Consider the following 18,928-nt stretch of genomic DNA (forward strand, 5'->3'; position numbering starts at 1 on the left):
TGAGTGCTCGGGATGCGGACTGCGAAGGGAGCAGCATGGAAAGATAAGAGGTCATTTTATAAGGGAGCTTCCCATGGGTCCTAAAAAGAAACCTTTCTCGTCACGTCCCTTTCTCCTGGTTTCATAACGCTTTCTGTTCCGTTTACCTTCTCCGCTGCATACCTTGCCCGCTTTCTTTTCTCTGAACAGTGGGAAATGAGAAGCCGTCGTAGCCTTGTGAAATATCTGCGGTTCGTGTACTCCAGTTTCCCATCTGCAGCTCTGAACAATGCCAGGCATTTCTGTGATGGGGGGAAAAAATATTAATACTGCAGCTTGTGCCATACAATAATCATAAAGGAAAGTTGCCTGTCTGCAGTTTTCTATCATGAACAGACAGAAATCAATCTGGGACAAATCTTTGTCCCAGAAGGACAAAGAGGGGCAAAAATCTTCGGGGTTTATTGCATCTGAAAAAGCTACTTGGGCTGTTCTTGTTCATCTAAATGGCTGATCAATTTTAAACTAAACTCATCTCAGTAGTAACTTGCTACAGCGAACAGCGCAGAATGAGTTACAAGCTTAATAAATGTTTCTGTTGGCCAGCTTAATTGTGTTTAAGTTTACGAAAAGTCTTTTAATATGTTAGGAAGAAGTAAATAAGGGATTCTTTACGGTCCTACAGGTGCTACTTATTGGTTTTCTTTTACCTTAAAAAGCTTTTAAAAAAAGAAGTCTGCAATATCAAAGACTCAAATACAAACCTTGCGAACTTCAACCAGTTGTCCTGAACATATGTGTTATCATGATGTTCTTGTAATCCACACCATCTGCCTGTGATCCCTGTACCCTGCAATCATCTGCAGGAATGGTGCCTGATCCCTCTGGACAGATCGGTCAATATCCAGACCTCAGTGTGAAATCCATGTCTGCTATACACCCTATGGCAGGATCACAGTATTAGTCTGCAAGAATCCGAGAGCAAGAGCCATCTTGGTTAATTATTATAAATGTTTAGAAAGCAGGATAAACAGTTTACTAGTTTAGAAACTAATCGTAGCTGCTCCTCCAGGGAGATGTTTTGCATAGTGTTTGGAAGTGAAGATCTCAATAGTACATGGTCTAAATACATGCACATGCCTGGATACGTGCATCTATGTGCATATAAATAGCACACTTTTGCTCCCGTTGTTGGAAGAACTTGATTTGGAAAAATGAGGGCTTTCTTTGTGATTGTCTGCAGCTAGGAAATCTTCCATTACTATGTTGGCTTCTGATGTCAGGTATACAACCTAGTGCAGCTGTATTTGGGCCAACATCCCGTGAAGGACAAGCTTTGGATAAGATGTAGTACAGGCAAACGTTAGCAGACAGTTGGCTTTGTTTTGTTGGTTAACTAAACCTTATGTCACTGAGGAACATTTCGGAAGACTCTGGTTGCTGGAATTGCAGAGCTGATTGCAGTACACCTGCTGTACAAATCAGGTGACCCCGCTATCTAGAATGGCATCCCATTTAATTTTTATCCAGTTTGCTCAGTCTTCAGAGTTTCTGTGAGAGGGCACTAGCAGGCTGCGATGCCTTTGGGTGTTGGATAGCAGCTCTGAGCTGTGCAGGTTTATGGCTGGCTGTGTGTACACTACAAAACAGCTGTAAGGAACCCCTCTGTCTCATCCTCTGCCCCATTTTTTTTTCTTTATCAAGAGTATTCCTTTTAAAGGTGTTTGATAACGAATTACTGCACTGTGACTGTACAGCACCAGCTGAAACTGTAGTCAGGTTTTCCATGAAGCTTCAGTGATATTTAAATGAAATACACCGAGATCATTAAGGGTTAACCATTGGTTTGGCAGGGGCAGAAGTTCACTGGAGTTTCCTGTAATCAACCTGGCAGCAGTAGCCATGAGGACAGTTGTTGTTTTTTTCCTAATAAAAGTTCTATCATTATCCTTGTAAGGAAAGACCAGTTGAGTAAATAGACTAAATCTGTGCATGTGAATTGAAGCATTTGCAGTAAAAATATGGCATTTGCAGTGAGTTACATATCTTATTTACATTCAAAAATTGTAAGAAATCAGCTTAAGAGGAGGCAAAACTGCTGTGTTGTAGAGGAACAGACCTGCTTCCATTACTCTACTGTATTCAAACCAGGTAGGTAGCGTTAGAGCTGGCACAACATCCCCAAGCACATCATGCTTGGAATTTTCTTGCATGTTATTTATTGAAAAGGCATGTCAAAATGAAAATGATGTCGTCAAAAAGGTCAAAATAAGATTGCTTAAAGTCAGCTGTGAATTAGGACTCATCTTCAGCTCCGAGCCTCTGCCCCAAAGCTCTATCAGCATGCTTGCAGTGGTCATAACCTCTAATGTAAACACAGTCAGCAGGAGAGTTTTTCTGCTTGCACGCTTGTTCTGTCTTTCACAACAGCATAAAGTGGTGAAAGCGCTTTTCTGCCGGCATAATCACATCTACTTGAATCTTGTGCATTTTAAGACCTTCCAAGAGAGCTTTGTACTGCAGTCCAGGCCTTACTACTGTTACACAAAATTTTCCTTTTTTTTTTTTTGTCATTCCTATTACTTAGAACAGATGGATTAACTTCATCCTTCTCGTTAGTCTGCTTGTATGTAACGACAACTATGGACGCTTACCCCAATTAATTAAAATGATGCTACTAGCAATGGTTGGTGAAAAACAAATTACCAAATTGTTTTTCTGGGTGTGCTTTCCCATGCAGCTTCAGGCTTAGAAGAGTTCTCAGTAGGGCCCTTCTTGTCCTGTGATCTTGCCATGCTTTTTGCCAGTCTCACAGCAGGCAATGTTAGTGGTGGTCTCGTGGGTTAAAAGAAAAGTTTCAGGAAATCCACAGCTACAGCAGTTTTCAAGTCATTGCCCCTCCTAACTGCTGTGTAAAGGATGAGCAGCAACTCGAAAATCCAACTCTGTCTCTTGAAACATGTTAGTAGCCTGTAAGATGTACTTACGCCATACCTTAAAATTTGTGAGAGCGGGAAGCAGCAGATGAGGACAGCAAGCTTTAGCCTTTTCTTTTGCATCAAGAATTTACCTCTGGGACTGGGGGCTTAGAAAGTAAGGTGAGCCTTTTCTTTCCCTGGGCAGTTTTCTTGTGGCTCAGTCTTCCCCCAACAGTTCTTTCCGCTCTCCGGTAAGACTCCCACGTAGACGAACAATGTCTGTCAGAAGGAATGAATCCTCCAATTCCAGACTGATGCCTGCTGAAATACTGAGGAGCGGGGAAGGACACAAGCTGACCTCTTCTCCTTGCATTTCTGAGCGTCTTGCTGGTTGCTTTCTGAGATAAAGGTGTGCTTCCGAGCTTCAGAGGTATGCTGTAGGAGGTCTGCCTTATCCTCAGAAGGTCTTACCTACTGCCTTACCATAAAGATTAGTCTTGTCAAATGCACCAAGCAAATAAATCAGTTTGAAACTACAATCTTATCCTGCATCAAATACCTTTAGGATGCTGTAACAGAAAGGTTTCTTCAGGTCGTCATCATCCAGTGTTGAAACGCTCCAGAGTTCTCATCATCACTTGATAGAGAGCTTTAGTAAAGGGTGTAGGGTGCTTTGGTTTTGAGCTGTACCTGTCACCTGAAAACTATTCTGCCTTCAAGTTTTGGACGTCATTAGCTGCTCCTTCTAATAAACCTTTTATGTTTTTCTTTCCTGTTAGTGCACTGGGAGGCTGTTTCCTGACAGTTGTGTGCTGGCGTATCTCATAAGGGTACTCTGGGTCTGAGGCATTACATGAACATAATTCTCAGTTGACTATGTCTGCTTAAATCGATCTCCACAGACTGGTGATGAATATGCAAGTACACCGTGTCTGGTGTGCACTGCAGGTGCTGTGACCCTCTCACAGTTACCCTGGTCTGCGAGGTTACGTTGTGTGAAAGCTGGTGAAAGGAGGGCAGGTGCAGAAGTGCTAAGCTCTCTAGTTAACATATGTCAGCCATGCTCTTTAACCCTACAAGCTGGACTTCTTCCAATTATGCTCATCCATTTTTCTCTTAATCGCACCACAAGTCCAAAAATAAAAGCAACGAGGCAGTCTAATTTAGTTGCTGTTCCTGTAATATTGTGTGCTCTGCAAAGAACATTGAAGCTAACAGACATCACAGAATCATCTAGGTTGGAAGAGACCTCCAAGATCATCTAGTCCAACCTCAGCCCTAACACTAACAAGTCCTCCACTAAACCATATCACTAAGGGCTACATCTAAACGTCTTTTAAAGACCTCCAGGGATGGTGACTCAACCACCTCCCTGGGCAGCCCGTTCCAATGCCTAACAACCCTTTCAGTAAAGAAGTTCTTCCTAACATCCAACCTAAACCTCCCCTGGTGCAACTTTAGCCCATTCCCCCTCGTCCTGTCACCAGGCACGTGGGAGAATAGACCAACCCCCACCTCTCTACAGCCTCCTTTAAGGTACCTATAGAGAGCGATAAGGTCGCCCCTGAGCCTCCTCTTCTCCAGGCTGAACAACCCCAGCTCCCTCAGCCGCTCCTCGTAAGACTTGTTCTCCAGACCCCTCACCAGCTTGGTCACCCTTCTCTGGACTCTCTCGAGCACCTCCATGTCCTTCCTGTAGCGAGGGGCCCAAAACTGAACACAGTACTCGAGGTGCGGCCTCACCAGAGCCGAGTACAGGGGCACAATCACTTCCCTAGACCTGCTGGCCACACTGCTTCTTATACAAGCCAGGATGCTGTTGGCCTTCTTGGCCACCTGAGCACACTGCTGGCTCACGTTCAGCCGACTATCAGCCAGTACTCCCAGGTCCTTCTCTGCCAGGCAGCTTTCCAGCCACTCATCTCCCAGCCTGTAGCGCTGCTTGGGGTTGTTGCGCCCCAGGTGCAGGACCCGGCACTTGGCCTTGTTGAACTTCATGCAGTTGACCTCAGCCCATCGCTCCAGCCTATCCAGATCCTCCTGCAGAGCCTTCCTGCCCTCGAGCAGATCGACACACGCACCTAACTTGGTGTCATCTGCAAACTTACTGAGGGTGCACTCGATCCCCTCATCCAGGTCATCGATAAAGATATTAAAGAGGACCGGCCCCAGCACTGAGCCCTGGGGGACTCCACTAGTAACCGGCCTCCAACTGGATTTGGCTCCATTCACCCCAACTCTTTGGGCCCGGCTATCCAGCCAGTTTTTAACCCAACAAAGCGTACGCCAGTCCAAGCCCCGAGCAGCCAGTTTCTTGAGGAGAATGTTGTGGGAAACGGTGTCAAAAGCCTTACTGAATCAAGGTAGACCACATCCACAGCCTTCCCCTCATCCACCAAGCACGTCACTTGGTCATAGAAGGAGATCAGGTTCGTCAAGCAGGACCTGCCTTTCATAAACCCATGCTGACTGGGCCTGATCGCCTGGTTGCCCTGCAAGTGCCGCGTGATGACACTCAAGATAATCTGCTCCATGAGCTTCCCTGGCACTGAGGTCAAGCTAACAGGCCTATAGTTCCCCGGGTCTGCCCTGCGGCCCTTCTTGTAGATGGGCGTCACATTTGCTAGCTGCCAGTCGACTGGGACCTCCCCTGATAGCCAGGACTGCCGATAAATGATGGAAAGCGGCTTGGCCAGCTCCTCCGCCAGTTCGCTCGGTACCCTCGGGTGGATCCCATCCGGCCCCATCGACTTGCGCACATCCAAGTGCTGTAGCAGATCGCCAACCATTTCCTCGTGGATAGCGAGGGCCACATTCTGCTCCCCCTCCCCTTCCACCAGCTCAGGGTACCAGGTATTCAGAGAACAACCGGTCTTGCCGCTAAAGACTGAGGCAAAGAAAGCATTGAGCACCTCAGCCTTTTCCTCATCTTTTGTAACTAAGTTTCCCCCCGCATCCAGTAAAGGATGGAGATTCTCCTTAGTCCTCCTTTTTGTGTTGATGTATTTGTAAAAACGTTTTTTGTTATCTTTAACGGCAGTAGCCAGATTGAGCTCCAGATGAGCTTTGGCCTTTCTAATTTTGTCCCTGCACAGCCTCGCAACATCCTTATAGTCCTCCTGAGTAGCCCCCCCTCTTTTCCAAAGATTATAAACCCTCCTTTTTCTCCTAAGCTCGAGCCACAACTCTCTGCTCAGCCAGGCCGGTCTAGTTCCGCGTCGGCTCGTCTTTGGGCACGTGGGGACAGACCGCTCCTGAGCCATTAAGATTTCCTTCTTGAGGAGTGCCCAGCCTTCCTGGACTCCTCTGCCCATCTTTCTATTTCATACAATTTCCCAACTCATTTCTTCACCAGTTCTGTAAGAGTCAATACAATAGCAATAACAAGGTACATGAAAATTAGGAATGACACATAACACAATGGATCTGAAATACAGAAGTTAACTAGGATTCTATTTTACCGGTGTAAAACGTGAATGTATTTGCAGGTTCTCTGCCTTGATATTTCTCAGAATATCATTCTCACCTTTTAACTTGCCATGTTCTTTATGGTTCTGAAAAATAAAATGGCGTTATGTTAATTACATATAACAGGTAGCCTGATTTTATAGGACACATTTTTGGTCTCACATAAGTTAAACAGGATCAGAAAATTTACTTCTAGGTCACTGAAAGAGGTAACATAAAAAGCTTAAGGGCATTTTTCCCATTAGTCAGTCACATCTCTCTCTTCGCAATATCTGTAGTTAAAAATGTATTGTCCTGCATATGACATTTAAACTGTGCTTCAGGCATAGCACTGTACGAACTTGTTATGGTGACTTGGCATTTTTGGGGGGTCAGAAACAGCTAGCATATATACCAAAATCAGAGTCCTGGAATGCTCTTTCTCATGTTTTCCAATATCATAGGAAACTGCCACTTCATTAGTAAGCATTTATTTATTTATTTATTTGTATTAAAGCCCCATAAGAGTCCTGTTTACAGCATTTCTTTCAGCAGTTAAAAAATAAATAACAAAGCTCCTTTGTTTCTACCAAGTTTTGTCCCAGCGGTATGCCTCCGAGTTCCTGGTGAGGAAACGTCGAGCAAATTCTTTTATGGAAGAAAGTAAGAAGGGAAATTTAGAAAGAGAGTGTATTGAAGAATTATGCAATAAAGAAGAAGCAAGGGAAATCTTTGAAAATAATCCTGAAACTGTAAGTACCTCATAAATATCTATGAGGTAGATAGTAGTACTTTGCAGTGGGAAAGCTAGAATTACATAGAATTCACACTGTAAAGCTAACAGCAGCAAGAAAAAAAACTTGCAGACCGAGAACTGGCTTGAAAGTCTTTTGTCTATAGAACCTGCACAATTAATAACAAAGACCGTATGAGAAAAGAGAATACTTGAGTAGATATTATTTTAAATTCAACTTTATTTTTAAATTCAACTACGGATCACCAGTTTTAGGCCACAGTTGTCTGCAAGCATTCCATGTGGGGAAACTCTGTTGGCTTCAATTAAAATTTTACACATTAAAATTTTACACAGAGAAGGCATAGCAGTGCAGCCCTGAAGGAATGAACATATTACTGGGAGCTTTTTTCCTAGTGGGGAAGACGCTGTTCCATGGTTCATTCCCACTGCACATTATTTAGCATTAAGTATATTTTATGTAGCTTTGTACTGTAAAGGGGTTATTACATACAAAATATGTGTGATTAAAATTAATTCTTGTTTTGCAAACTATGCAACAGGTCTGTCTTCTGTCCATGATAATGTTGCATGTATTTGGATATACTGTTTATTAACATTTAAGTACAAAAATTAAGTAATCTCAGTAATCAGTCTTTAAAAAAAATCTGTTTTAGTAACACTTTTCACTTCATTTGGAATGAATTGCTTGTGAAATTCAATCTACTCCATTTGTTTGTTTGTTTGTTTGGGGGGTTTAAAAATTGAAATAAAGGAGACTGCTCTCTATCCTATAGTAATATTGGGCAAGATCCTTCCATTCTAAGAGACAGGTTTCAAGTCATTTTGACTTACAATTCATTTTCACTGCCACTTTTCATTGATACTTTGAAAGTGTCCAATTCAGTGCAGAATCTTCTCTCCACTGAGTCCTGAATTAGGAAATAATCTGCTGTTTTAAACTAACCAATAGTGATACAGAAAACTTGGTATATATTCTAAGAATCGAAGTGATCTTCTTTCTTGCTTCTTTTATAGTTATAATACAAATTTATTTTAGAACATATCTGGTGTATTTTGCTGTTAATTCTATCTACCTTTGTTTTTTCTTACTCGTTGTTTTTCTTTTCTTTGTGCAGGAGTATTTTTATCCCAAATATTTAAGTAAGTACAAGAAACCTGAACAACTCTAGTATGTCATTCCACTGGCCTTCTTATTTGGATAATACTAGTTTTGTTGTTCTGCCCATACCATTTGAATGATTTCCATGCTGATGATAATGCATGGTAGCTCTTTGGCAGTTTACTGTGCTTAGATCCCAGCAGAGGCACTCAGAAGGTTGGTCTGTGATCAGCTGTCCTTAATATGCCCAGACAAGTTTTCTAATTCAAGCTGTGAGAACAGACTCTTTGAAGATGCCATGCAAAGCTGTTGTAATTTCAGACTAAGTGAGCATTTGTATCACGTGTGTGGGTTTACGTTTGCAGGCTGCCTTGCCTCCCATCGAGCAGGGGTTTTCAGGGTTACTGCAGTTACTCCAGATTCTCCAGCTGACCTGAGGGCTTGCGTCAATGGTAAGCGCTGCTGCTAGATACTTTACCTAACGCACTCGCGTCTAAAAACACACGTGCCTGGTGAGAAAGTAGTTCTCGCTGGTAGAAAGAGAGACAAATCTCCATATTAACTCAGGCAAACGCAATTACCTGGAACAGAAACTGATGAAAAATTTAGGTGGTAGCGTTTTCAGAGTAAGAGGGGTAAGTGACTGGTTTTAATTTTATAAAGCATAGTGGAGAAGAAACATAATTAACTGCAAAATGGAAGGCAGAATTCTTCCAGAATCACAGAACAGTGTGCTGCCTCAGCTCACTAGTGTTCCCCCGTATGTCCTCTGTACACTGCCATGTCTTTAGTAATTATGCCCAACTCTTTCAGTCTAGTAGGTCTTGTTTTGTCAGCTAAGGGAAGAGACCACCTGGCAAATTTCATCGTTGTACTTTGTTTTGGCCCATGGTTACCCTGTAGCCCTTCACATTGTGGGTAACATAACCAGCTGAAAAATCCAGAGTAGCTAGAAGATACAATGACTTACTCCAGAGGCAAGAAGATTACAAAGCAAGAAATGTGCAATGTTGCTCATATATGTAGTTTTTATGCCAATACATGATTTCAGTGTGAACTGTTTTTTCTAGTGAATTCACAGGAAGCATCTATACCGTATTCCCTACTTGTCACAGGAGAAACATCTCTCTAAACCTCTTAAACCTTTACAGCCTAGATACATCAAAGACGGCTTCTTATCCTTAGGCATCTGACCCTGTTTTTCTCACTGAAAACAACAGAAGGCAAAACAATCCTTAATGACACTGCACATGGTCATGGATGAACATATTTTCCAGATCACTTGGCCAACGTGCGTGCTGTCACAAACTAAAATGTACTCCCATTCACATCACTCTTTCTCACTCATTAAAGGTCCTGGGAGGAAAGAATCTAGCAGAATTGTGTGAATGTGCAGTGTTTCCATATTAGCCAGTGAAAACCAGTTTACTTGATAGTCATTTTATTTCTCCATTTGGGTTCACATAACAAAATCAAAGAAAAAAAGTCTGTTGCTATTGGTCAGTCACCAGGAAAATGGACAAGTTAAGAGAGGATGAATAAATTTGTCAAGTGTTTTTGCCTGAGCATTCAGAGGACTTTATGCAGAGCATTTCTGGAAAAGAACTACTGCCGAGAAAGCAGGATATAAAATTCCCATGGATATAAAATTCCTATTAAGTCTATAACTTTTTTTTTAATGTATATTCATTGAGGCAAATGTTTAGTGATAGTGAATATCAAACATTTTTTCATTTTAAAAGTTTTGTCTTTCAGAACTTATTTATCCAAGTTGTTTTGATACTGTCAAAATGAAAAGTCCAATTTTCCTAATGAGAAAAAAGTGATTATAACAAACAGCTTGTAATACAATGACTAGTTTGAATCTCAAGATGGAAAATCAAGGGAAAAAAGTAACAGTGCAAACAGAACTGAAAAATAATTTTACTATATTCAGATAGAAGACCCTTTCTTAAACATTTCTAATCCAAACAAGTATCTAAGCTGTATCATTAAGTTCCTGAACATCTCATCGCATAATTGCATACTTAACATATTTTGAAAATAAGCACTTAAAAAAAAAAAACAACATTTACATCTATCAGCTTACCTTGACACATCTCCTGGATACCAAAGACTCTGAGTGGTAGAAGATACAGGTACAAGCATACATTTCTTGCCACCTACCCTTTCCACGGGAAACTAAGTAGATCTTCTGACATTTAATTGTTGTCACAAACGTTTCTCAAGAAGCGTTGCTGGGTTGTGGGTTAGAAGGTGCCTCAGATTGGGAAAAGAGGAACACCAAGCCCACTTTTGGAAAAAGCAGATGCAACGCTACTGTCCCTTCTGTGGCATCTAAATCAGTCATCCATGGACATTTGGACATGGATGTCCACAGACATGGACTCTTTGTCCAGTCCTATTCATCCTGTCTCGTCTTCCTCTTCTAGCATATTTTACCAGTTCTCCTTTTTAAACTCATTTTCCCCAGTTCTCTTCCCTTCTACATACTTTATTCACCTTATTCCATCTATACATACTTTGCACTGACAACCTAATCCATCTTCTCTCAGTTCAGACTCTCTCACGAACCATCACTGCTTTTGGCTCAGAAACATTTACGCTCAATTGTGTTCTGCAGTTGCATACTCTAAGGGTATCCTCTACATCTATTCCTTATGAAATACTTTGCTTATACCAAACCTAGTTCACACACTTGTTTCTTGACCTACAAAAGTAGCAAATAAGCAAGAAAGAGAAAAAAACAGTTCTAGAACTTACAATTGGAAATTATTTTGACAAGAATCATACATCAAGCTTATTCCTTTTATTTCTTCTTCACAATTTGTTCTGTCAATCTTCACCCATAATGAGTCATTTGGTCTGCAGCATGAATATTAAATAACATGCAGTAGCTATTTGAAAGATACTGTTTAGTTCTGGAGCTTAGCTGGCTTGCGAGGTTTGAGATTTACTTACAGCAGAATTTAATTACAAGTAGATTTAATTGGCAAATATACTAACACAGATTTTATTAAGCTTTCTTTCTCACAGAAGGCTAAACATATAATTCTATGGATATCAGTTCTTTAGTTCTTTTCAGTAAAGTAAGAAACATCTAAGAAATCCAGTGAGGCCTTAGTAACAGAATCACAGCAACTTTCAGTCTCCAGGAACACTTGCTCCTGCTGCTTTCTTGAATCTGAACATCACAAAATCCTTCCTTTTTATTCTTATTTGTTCTTTTAGTGGTTTTTTTTTGGTTAGGTTGGGTTTTTTTGTTGTTGTTTGGTTTTTTAGAAAGTGTGCCTCAAAATGACATCCCAGAACTGTACAAGAACGTAATTTTGAAGTAGAAACAATATATTTGTAATTATGAGGGGTCTGCAGAAAAATAATCCATAAAGCTACCAGCATATTCAAGAAAAGTAAATGTGAAGATGCCTTGTGTAGCATGCTGATGTAAATTTATGAAAATAGTGAGAAAAGTTAAAAGACCTTACGTATTTTGGGTAGAGCAAGAAGACAGTGAATTCTGTTCTCTGCCCCAAACTGTGTATTCTGAGCTTTCTTTTCTGAAATCTTGCCAGTATGCATAAAGAGTCTTCAATTGCTCTTTCCAATCCAAATTTTGGTTTGTCATTTAAGTTAGTAGCTGTGAAAGGTGACAGCATTAGATACTAACGTATCCAGTCTACCCAAAGAACCTGAGTAGCAAAGGCAACCTGAGGTATAAGGTTCTTAAACACGATCCTCCTTGAATGGGGAAAATCATCACTTGAATTGTATTCTCAAATTTTTGGTGCTGAAACTTTGGTATTTCTACTGAAATTTTGTAGTAACTTGATGAGGCAGAGCACTGTTCTTTAAAAAGTGGAATAAGTCCTTCAAATTTAGTGAAATAGTATCGTCTTCCTTTTTTCACAGTTTGCAGGGATTAACATGGCTTAGTGAGTCATTTGGTTTTTAGTTGTTTTCTGCAGGACAAAGGAGGCGTGCTGGTGGCTTTTTAGTAAGATTTTTATATGGATATTTGATCTTATGCATCAAGTGCCTTCCTATTTTATGAAATGTACCTGCGGGAAGACAGAAAGAAGGACTAAAGCTATCCTTGAGGGAAAACAACCCCTAATAACAAGTATTTCTAATGTTTTCCTCCCACAGAAATTTCAAACCAGTGTAGCCCTCTGCCATGCCATGTAGATGGATATAAGGATTGCATAGATGGACAAGCCAAATACACATGTATCTGTAAACCAGGATGGCAAGGAGAGAATTGTGAAGAAGGTATAGTCTCTAATCTCCTTACAATATCAGCTCTCAGGAACACAGTTACATATAAAACACTGAATACTATCAGATCTTTAAGTATACCTACAGTCACAGAGGTGTGAATGAATGCTTTCCCCTGAGCAGAGATTATTTTGCTTTTCTTCAAGATATAAATGAATGTGAAGACTTCAATGGAGGTTGTAGCCAACGCTGTTCTAATTTACCGGGAAGCTACCGTTGTTTATGTGAAGATGGCTACTTCATGCTTTCAAATAAACGGGACTGCAAAGGTAGGAAGTGAGTCTTAAGGAGAATTTCATTACATAACAATACACTGCCTATCAGCTATAGAGGAAAGTAGCCTAGTAGTTCCACAAATGTTCTAAGTCTGCAGAAGCTTGCGTTGCCCCTGACAGAAGCAGGCCTTCTTCAGCCTGGCTCCTCATCCCACCTCCTATCTTACACTACTGCAAACATTTGTGCAACTGTATAGTGAAAAAGATGAAGGAACTGAGGTGGTTAAAACGACACTGGGTTTAAAAAAAAAAAAAATGGAAAAAGATTGAAAAAAGCTTGATACCGTGATACTAGATACCAATTCCTTATTAGAGTATTGTAAAGGTTGTTTTAAACACTAACCAGTTTCACTTATCCTTTAGGCATGCTGAAACAAGAATATAGAGTGGTGCAACCAGCTAACAATGTTACCACTGAAATCCTCTCTGATAAACACTGATTTAGGCTTAGTCACTCCTAATATGTGATGCCCTTCTTTTCAGAGTTTGGAAGTTCATTGGAGAATAAATTATTAATGAATCTGCAAATGCTCTTTATGGAGAGAAAGATTTCTCTTTCACTCACACAGCATAAATTTTTCCCTGTACCTAAATGTGTTTATTATTATTGACCATGACCTACGTGCTGCATTCTACTCCAGAAAAAAAAAATAAATTATTAACTCATAGCTAGCAATTCCCACTCAGGGAAAAAAAAAAAGTAACCTCATTTCATTTTAACATTTTTTTTCCCCCTGAACTGTTCCAACAGTTTTGGGTAATGTCAAATAACTCAGGAAGCCAGACCTGAGGGCCATCTGCCACTGTCTCTACCTTTAGTCTCTATATTTTTGTGAATGAATACTTTCAAAAGAAATTCCAGAAGAACGTAAGATGGCTGTTGCGTGAAATAGGGCAAGCAGATAAGCTGGTTAGAATCTCTGCAGTTCTTGGAAAGATGTTGGAAAAGTTGTCTAAAAAAAATCAAAGAAAAATACACTAACAGTTTAATAACTTGGATCAATGAGACACAAGTTTAGAAATAACTGATTCTTTGCAGAATTTTTAGCTTAATGCTTGGCTAAAAAAGCGCTAGTTCTTTTCAGTTAGTTAACACTAGAATCAATGAGTAACAGACAAAGTGAAATAACCAGCCAACACACACAAAAAAAAGTCTTCACCGAGAAGTAGAGCTTTCCACTATTTTCGGTAGTGATGTAAGTACAAATCTGACTACTGATCATTCAAAGACTCTCAGATTGACAAATAACAGTAAGAACTAAACAGCCTGAGTACCAGTATCATTTGATAAACTGGATTTACATATCTCCTTACATCCAACTATAAAATTATACACCAAGAAATTTGAAGTGCACAAGACAAATGTCAAAAAGTAGACTGTATTCTGGACAGCTTTGACTTCAAAAACACTTTGAATCCTCACAAGCAGGTAACAGAATCTGTTCTCCCCATGCAGTGCTGTTTCAACAACTACTACAAAACCGTGGAGAAGACTAGAATGATCCTTGCACGTGCAAGTGGGAATTGAAGTACTACCAGGGATCTGTTATTTTTCTGTCTACAAAACATTTAGTTTGATATATGTTATATCCACTTGTCACATCTGCATTTTGAAAACAACATTGAAAAATTGGAAACAACACTAAAATGGTTGAAAGGATGGAGAAACAGTGAGTGACTTGAACACCTGTCAACATAGCCAATTCAAAGAAGATTGTGACATGAATTGATTGTAGCATGCAAGAAACTGATGGAATTATTTCTTGTCTTTCTGTATGTCTTTTTATAAAATAAGATTTTATTATGCACTGTGGTTTAGTTTCTAGGAAATCTGCACTCTTTTTCTCTTATTGCTTTCCTAGATGTGCATCTCTTTTCCTGTTATCCACAGAACACATGAGAAAATGTTAAAGGTAGGCAGGCAGAGAATTCATTTTCACTGAGGGCATACAGAAATGCCTTTCACAGACCTCTGGAAGTCTTTACTGTTATAGTTATAGTCTGCTATAAAATCGTGACAAACCTAGCAACGAAACCAGTTTGCCAGCCTCACTAAGTTCTTACAGTTTTGGTTAGGGTTAGGAAAAAATAGTATGCAAGAGATTCACTTGTTTTTAGTAACTTGTTTGTATTTCTAGATATAAATGAATGTGCATTACATCCAAACATCTGTGGGACAGCCATCTGTAAGAATACCCTGGGAAAATATGCATGTGAATGTGCGGAAGGCTACACTTACAATTCAACATCCAAAAACTGTGAAGGTAGGTCTTTCCCCCATGCTTCCCTCCCTCCTTATCTTTTTTTTCTTCCTCCTCTTTTCATTTTTGACTCTACTGCTATAGCAAACTCCAGCATCTCTTCTAGTGGTGTATTGATTAATCTTCATATTGTTTATTGTGATATGACTCAATTGTTTGTTCTTTCAAGGGCCCAAGTAGGTGATATTGTGCAGTATGTGCAGTTGCAATGACTTGCTCCCAGGTAGTCGGGGGTTACCATGTATTCCCATGTTTGCTGCATGCTAAGCAACTTCATCAGTTCATACGAGCAATGTCACCTGTCGCACTGTAGAAAGGACTTTGTCCTAGCTATCAAACCATCAAGCACGTTTCTTTCAGATAACTTGAAGCAATGTGTTAAGCATCTGGACATTAGTAGAGAGTCTTACACCCTGTTTTTAAGCATCATTACAGTTATAAGGATGGAATATTTGACATCAGCCAGTTTAATATATACCCATAACTCAAGATACGTTATAGGAAAAGCAATTAAAAGTACTTATTTAGTAATTCCAAACCAGCTGAGACACTTAAAAAATACTTATAAGGAGACAATCACCAAAAATTAAAGCCATACTTAATCTATTGGTCTCAAAAATTTGAAAAGCTTCTCTATATCCACTGTTTAGGTTGTTTAGGTGCTTATTTAGCTCTCACGGCCAGGAACTCAGTCTCTCTGTCCTTTGTATGTCCTTAGATTTAAGATGCTGGAAAGAGTTTTTCACTGTATTTGGTGAAATTTTAAATACCATTCAATTGTCTAAGCCTTCCTTGGGGTCTCTCGTTATGCTGGGAACTAATAACATTAGATTGAGTTGATCTTCATTCTAGGCTGGAAGTAAAAGCATAACAATTGCATAAAATATATATATATTTTTTTCAAAGACCTCACGTTTAAAGTGAAAAAAATCTTCTCTATCCAGAAAAGGAGTTATTGAGGAAAAAAAAAAAAGGAGCTACATCAGAAGAATATTTTCTCGAGTATTTTTTTCTTAAATGAAAATCTGGAAGAAAAAAAAACAAAGTTCTGTAACGATTATGGCAAAGTTGAAAAGTACTGATAACTTGTGGTAGAGTAGCAAGAAGCCATTCTGACGAAGACCATCATAAAATAACCTTTTCAAGTACTGGAAGTATTTGTATAGCTGTCCTGCAGGGTACTTTATACTTCGCTATACATGTCAAAGTTGGTTTAGTACACAAATCAGAAATCAAATTTCAGTCATAAAAGAGAGAATGAGCTTTTAGAGTTTTGTTATGAATGGATTTTTTTGATGTTGCCTTTAAGAAAAGTACATCAGTGACTAGTTTTTATTTTAAATGCTACTTCTATGTTATTGTTCAAACAGACACAAAAGCAGCTTCTTGCTGGCTATGAATCTTTTGCTCCATGGCTTTTCATGCAGCATTCCTGTGACAAAGCTTTGTATAATGGTAATGATTACATATTCAGACATCTGCTCTTTGTCCCGTTACTACAGGATTAAAATTTTACTGACAATTTTGTGTCCCATTTTGAACGACATGCACTGGAATGGGAAAGAACTCACCATAATTAATCTAATTCTCACTACTCTCTGCAGATACGTGGGCTGCATCAAATTGAATTTAAGTATTATTTTTATTTTGAAACTGGGATCCCAAAAGATTGCAAGATGAAGACATTTAAACCAGCAAGTTTACCTCCTGGATGGAGCATAACGCTGCTAAGCTTTCAGATCTGGTTGTAACCATATTAAATGAGTCATCAAATCCTATCTAAGGATTGTATAGACAGACAGGAACATAGCCTTCCAGAAAGACTAAATGACATTAGTTTTTCATTGCCATGTTACATGTAGGTGGCAAAATTCAATTACTCTTACTAGGAAAATCAGGTTTGCGTATAATTATGTATACATCTCTATGATGACAGTTACAATAGCATGGAAAAGATTTTTCCCCCAAGAATTCCTGGGAGCAATTGGCTGCAGTTCTTCATCCATACCTTTTACAAGACACTATCGGTGGAAAAAGTCTTTGTTCCATAGAAGTCATACAACTTTAGATACAAATTTATCTTCTCATACCTTTTGCAATTTTGAACATTCAGCCAAAAAAATGAAGGAAGAAGTATGCTTATTGTGTTAGTTGGGCCTGGTTTTCAGTCAGTGTATAGGAGATAAAGCATGCTAAAACCATATTTTAAAGAATTACCTAAATTTTTGGGAGGCCTCTCCCCATATTCTTCTTCCTTCTCTGGATAGGGAACTCCTCCTAAAGAGGTGACTGAACCAGTTAATCAAGCAGGACAGAGCATATCTGCATTCCAGGTATTAGTCCTCCCTAGCTCCTGGTATGAAAATTTGAGACAAGGAATAAAACTTTCCCTCATGAACTGTTTAACATACACAAGACACTGCTTACCTACATCCGTGCTCTGGGGAAATTACTGTTTCCCTAGCAGCACGTAGAACACCTCCCCTCTAGAACATGGTTTGCAGCTCCTTTATGGTCAGTTTTATCATATTTTCGCAACTTATCCAAAGCACGTTATTTCAGTCTTCCACTGACAGCAGCTGTATGAACCCAAGATGCTGCTCAAATTCATGGGTTTACATGAGAAGCTTCAGCTGACTGTTTTATGATCTGGGACTGACATTTGGACAGATATGAGGGAAGCCTTTGAAATTGCTCAAACAAGCATTCAAAGATGTTGAATACAACTTGGAACAAAAAAAAGTAGGATATTTTTAGTGTAATTAAAAACAAAACACCTTAGTCCCCTCCAGCCTGTGCAAGTCAATATTTCTATAACAGGACAATTAGCTCTGCATGGGAAGATTCATTTGGACTGATCAGGGATTGCAGAACAACTGCTGAGGAAGGAGACTTTCATAACTACTCAAGAAGCTTGCCTATTCTGCAGCTATCATACGCTCTGGAGGGAAACCTTACTCTTGAACATTAGGTTCATTTTGGCAATGGAAATTACACCCCTCACTCCCCCAAGACTGGTGCAAGTCTCCAAGTAATTGATTTAATAATAGAAATTCATCTGTCAGGCAGTGTGTGATAAGCTTTCATAACAACTTCATAAGCTTCTGTTTTTCTGCAGGCTCTGAGCCTGAGCAACGTGCTCAAAATGAACTACTGCTTTCAGAGAATTCAATACTCTGTTTTACTCTTGCTACAGGTTAGCTAGTGCTTATAGTTTTACTTTTGTACTGTAGCTGGGTATTCATGTGCCAGAAGCGGTAAAGAATCTTCCACAGGGAGCAATGCTTCCTGAAATGTCTGTACAGAATCAGGCTCCACTGGGAAGGGCTTGGGAAAAGAGTTGCTTCTCAGAGAGTCTCTCTACTTCCACTGCTCTCGGGAGACATTGAATTTTGTGGTTTACTGTTACATCTCCACAGTGAAGCAAGCTATAGGGATTTTTTTTTTTCTTTTTTTTTTTCCTTCTCTGTGTGCTCAGGCCTAAGTGGATTTCCTAGCCTATTCAGATCCCTAAATGATCATACTGAGAATGAAATTTATTTTTCCAAAAACAGGCAGAACAGGAAAGGACAGAGAAAGCATTCTTCTCACCCATTGCATACTATCCCTAGGCTGTGTTTTGGAATTTGGCTCATTTGCATGTTTGATAAAATACAAAAAAACAACCAACCAAGCCAAAAAAAACAGTGACAGAACCAGCTTGACCTTGTAACACATCATTTTATAGTCTTAGTTTTAAATGGACATCACACCACCAGTCACCAGAAGTTATTAGAAAATGACTTTCACAGCGGAACCCCTTGTACCAAGTTGATCTTGCAATCTATTGGGTTAGGTAATGCCCATCAAGACCATAAACAGTTTAATGACTTCCAAATGGAAAGGAGTACACATGCCAAATGAAAGAGAGGTGATCT

General features: G+C 39.7%; 1 protein-coding gene across 1 annotated transcript in view; it reads left to right on the forward strand.

Annotated features, from left to right (window-relative positions):
• Nucleotides 1–18,928, forward strand: part of PROS1 (protein S) — a 37,306-nt gene that overhangs the window by 637 nt on the left and 17,741 nt on the right. The window contains exons 2-7 of the mRNA XM_083824122.1: nt 6,939–7,096; nt 8,217–8,241; nt 8,566–8,652; nt 12,347–12,469; nt 12,622–12,744; nt 14,889–15,014. Of these exons, the coding sequence (XP_083680248.1) occupies nt 6,939–7,096; nt 8,217–8,241; nt 8,566–8,652; nt 12,347–12,469; nt 12,622–12,744; nt 14,889–15,014 (642 nt within the window). The remainder of the gene's footprint in view (nt 1–6,938; nt 7,097–8,216; nt 8,242–8,565; nt 8,653–12,346; nt 12,470–12,621; nt 12,745–14,888; nt 15,015–18,928) is intronic.

The sequence above is a fragment of the Anser anser genome, assembly GCF_964211835.1.
Source record: "Anser anser genome assembly, chromosome: 1".
NCBI lineage: Eukaryota > Metazoa > Chordata > Aves > Anseriformes > Anatidae > Anser > Anser anser.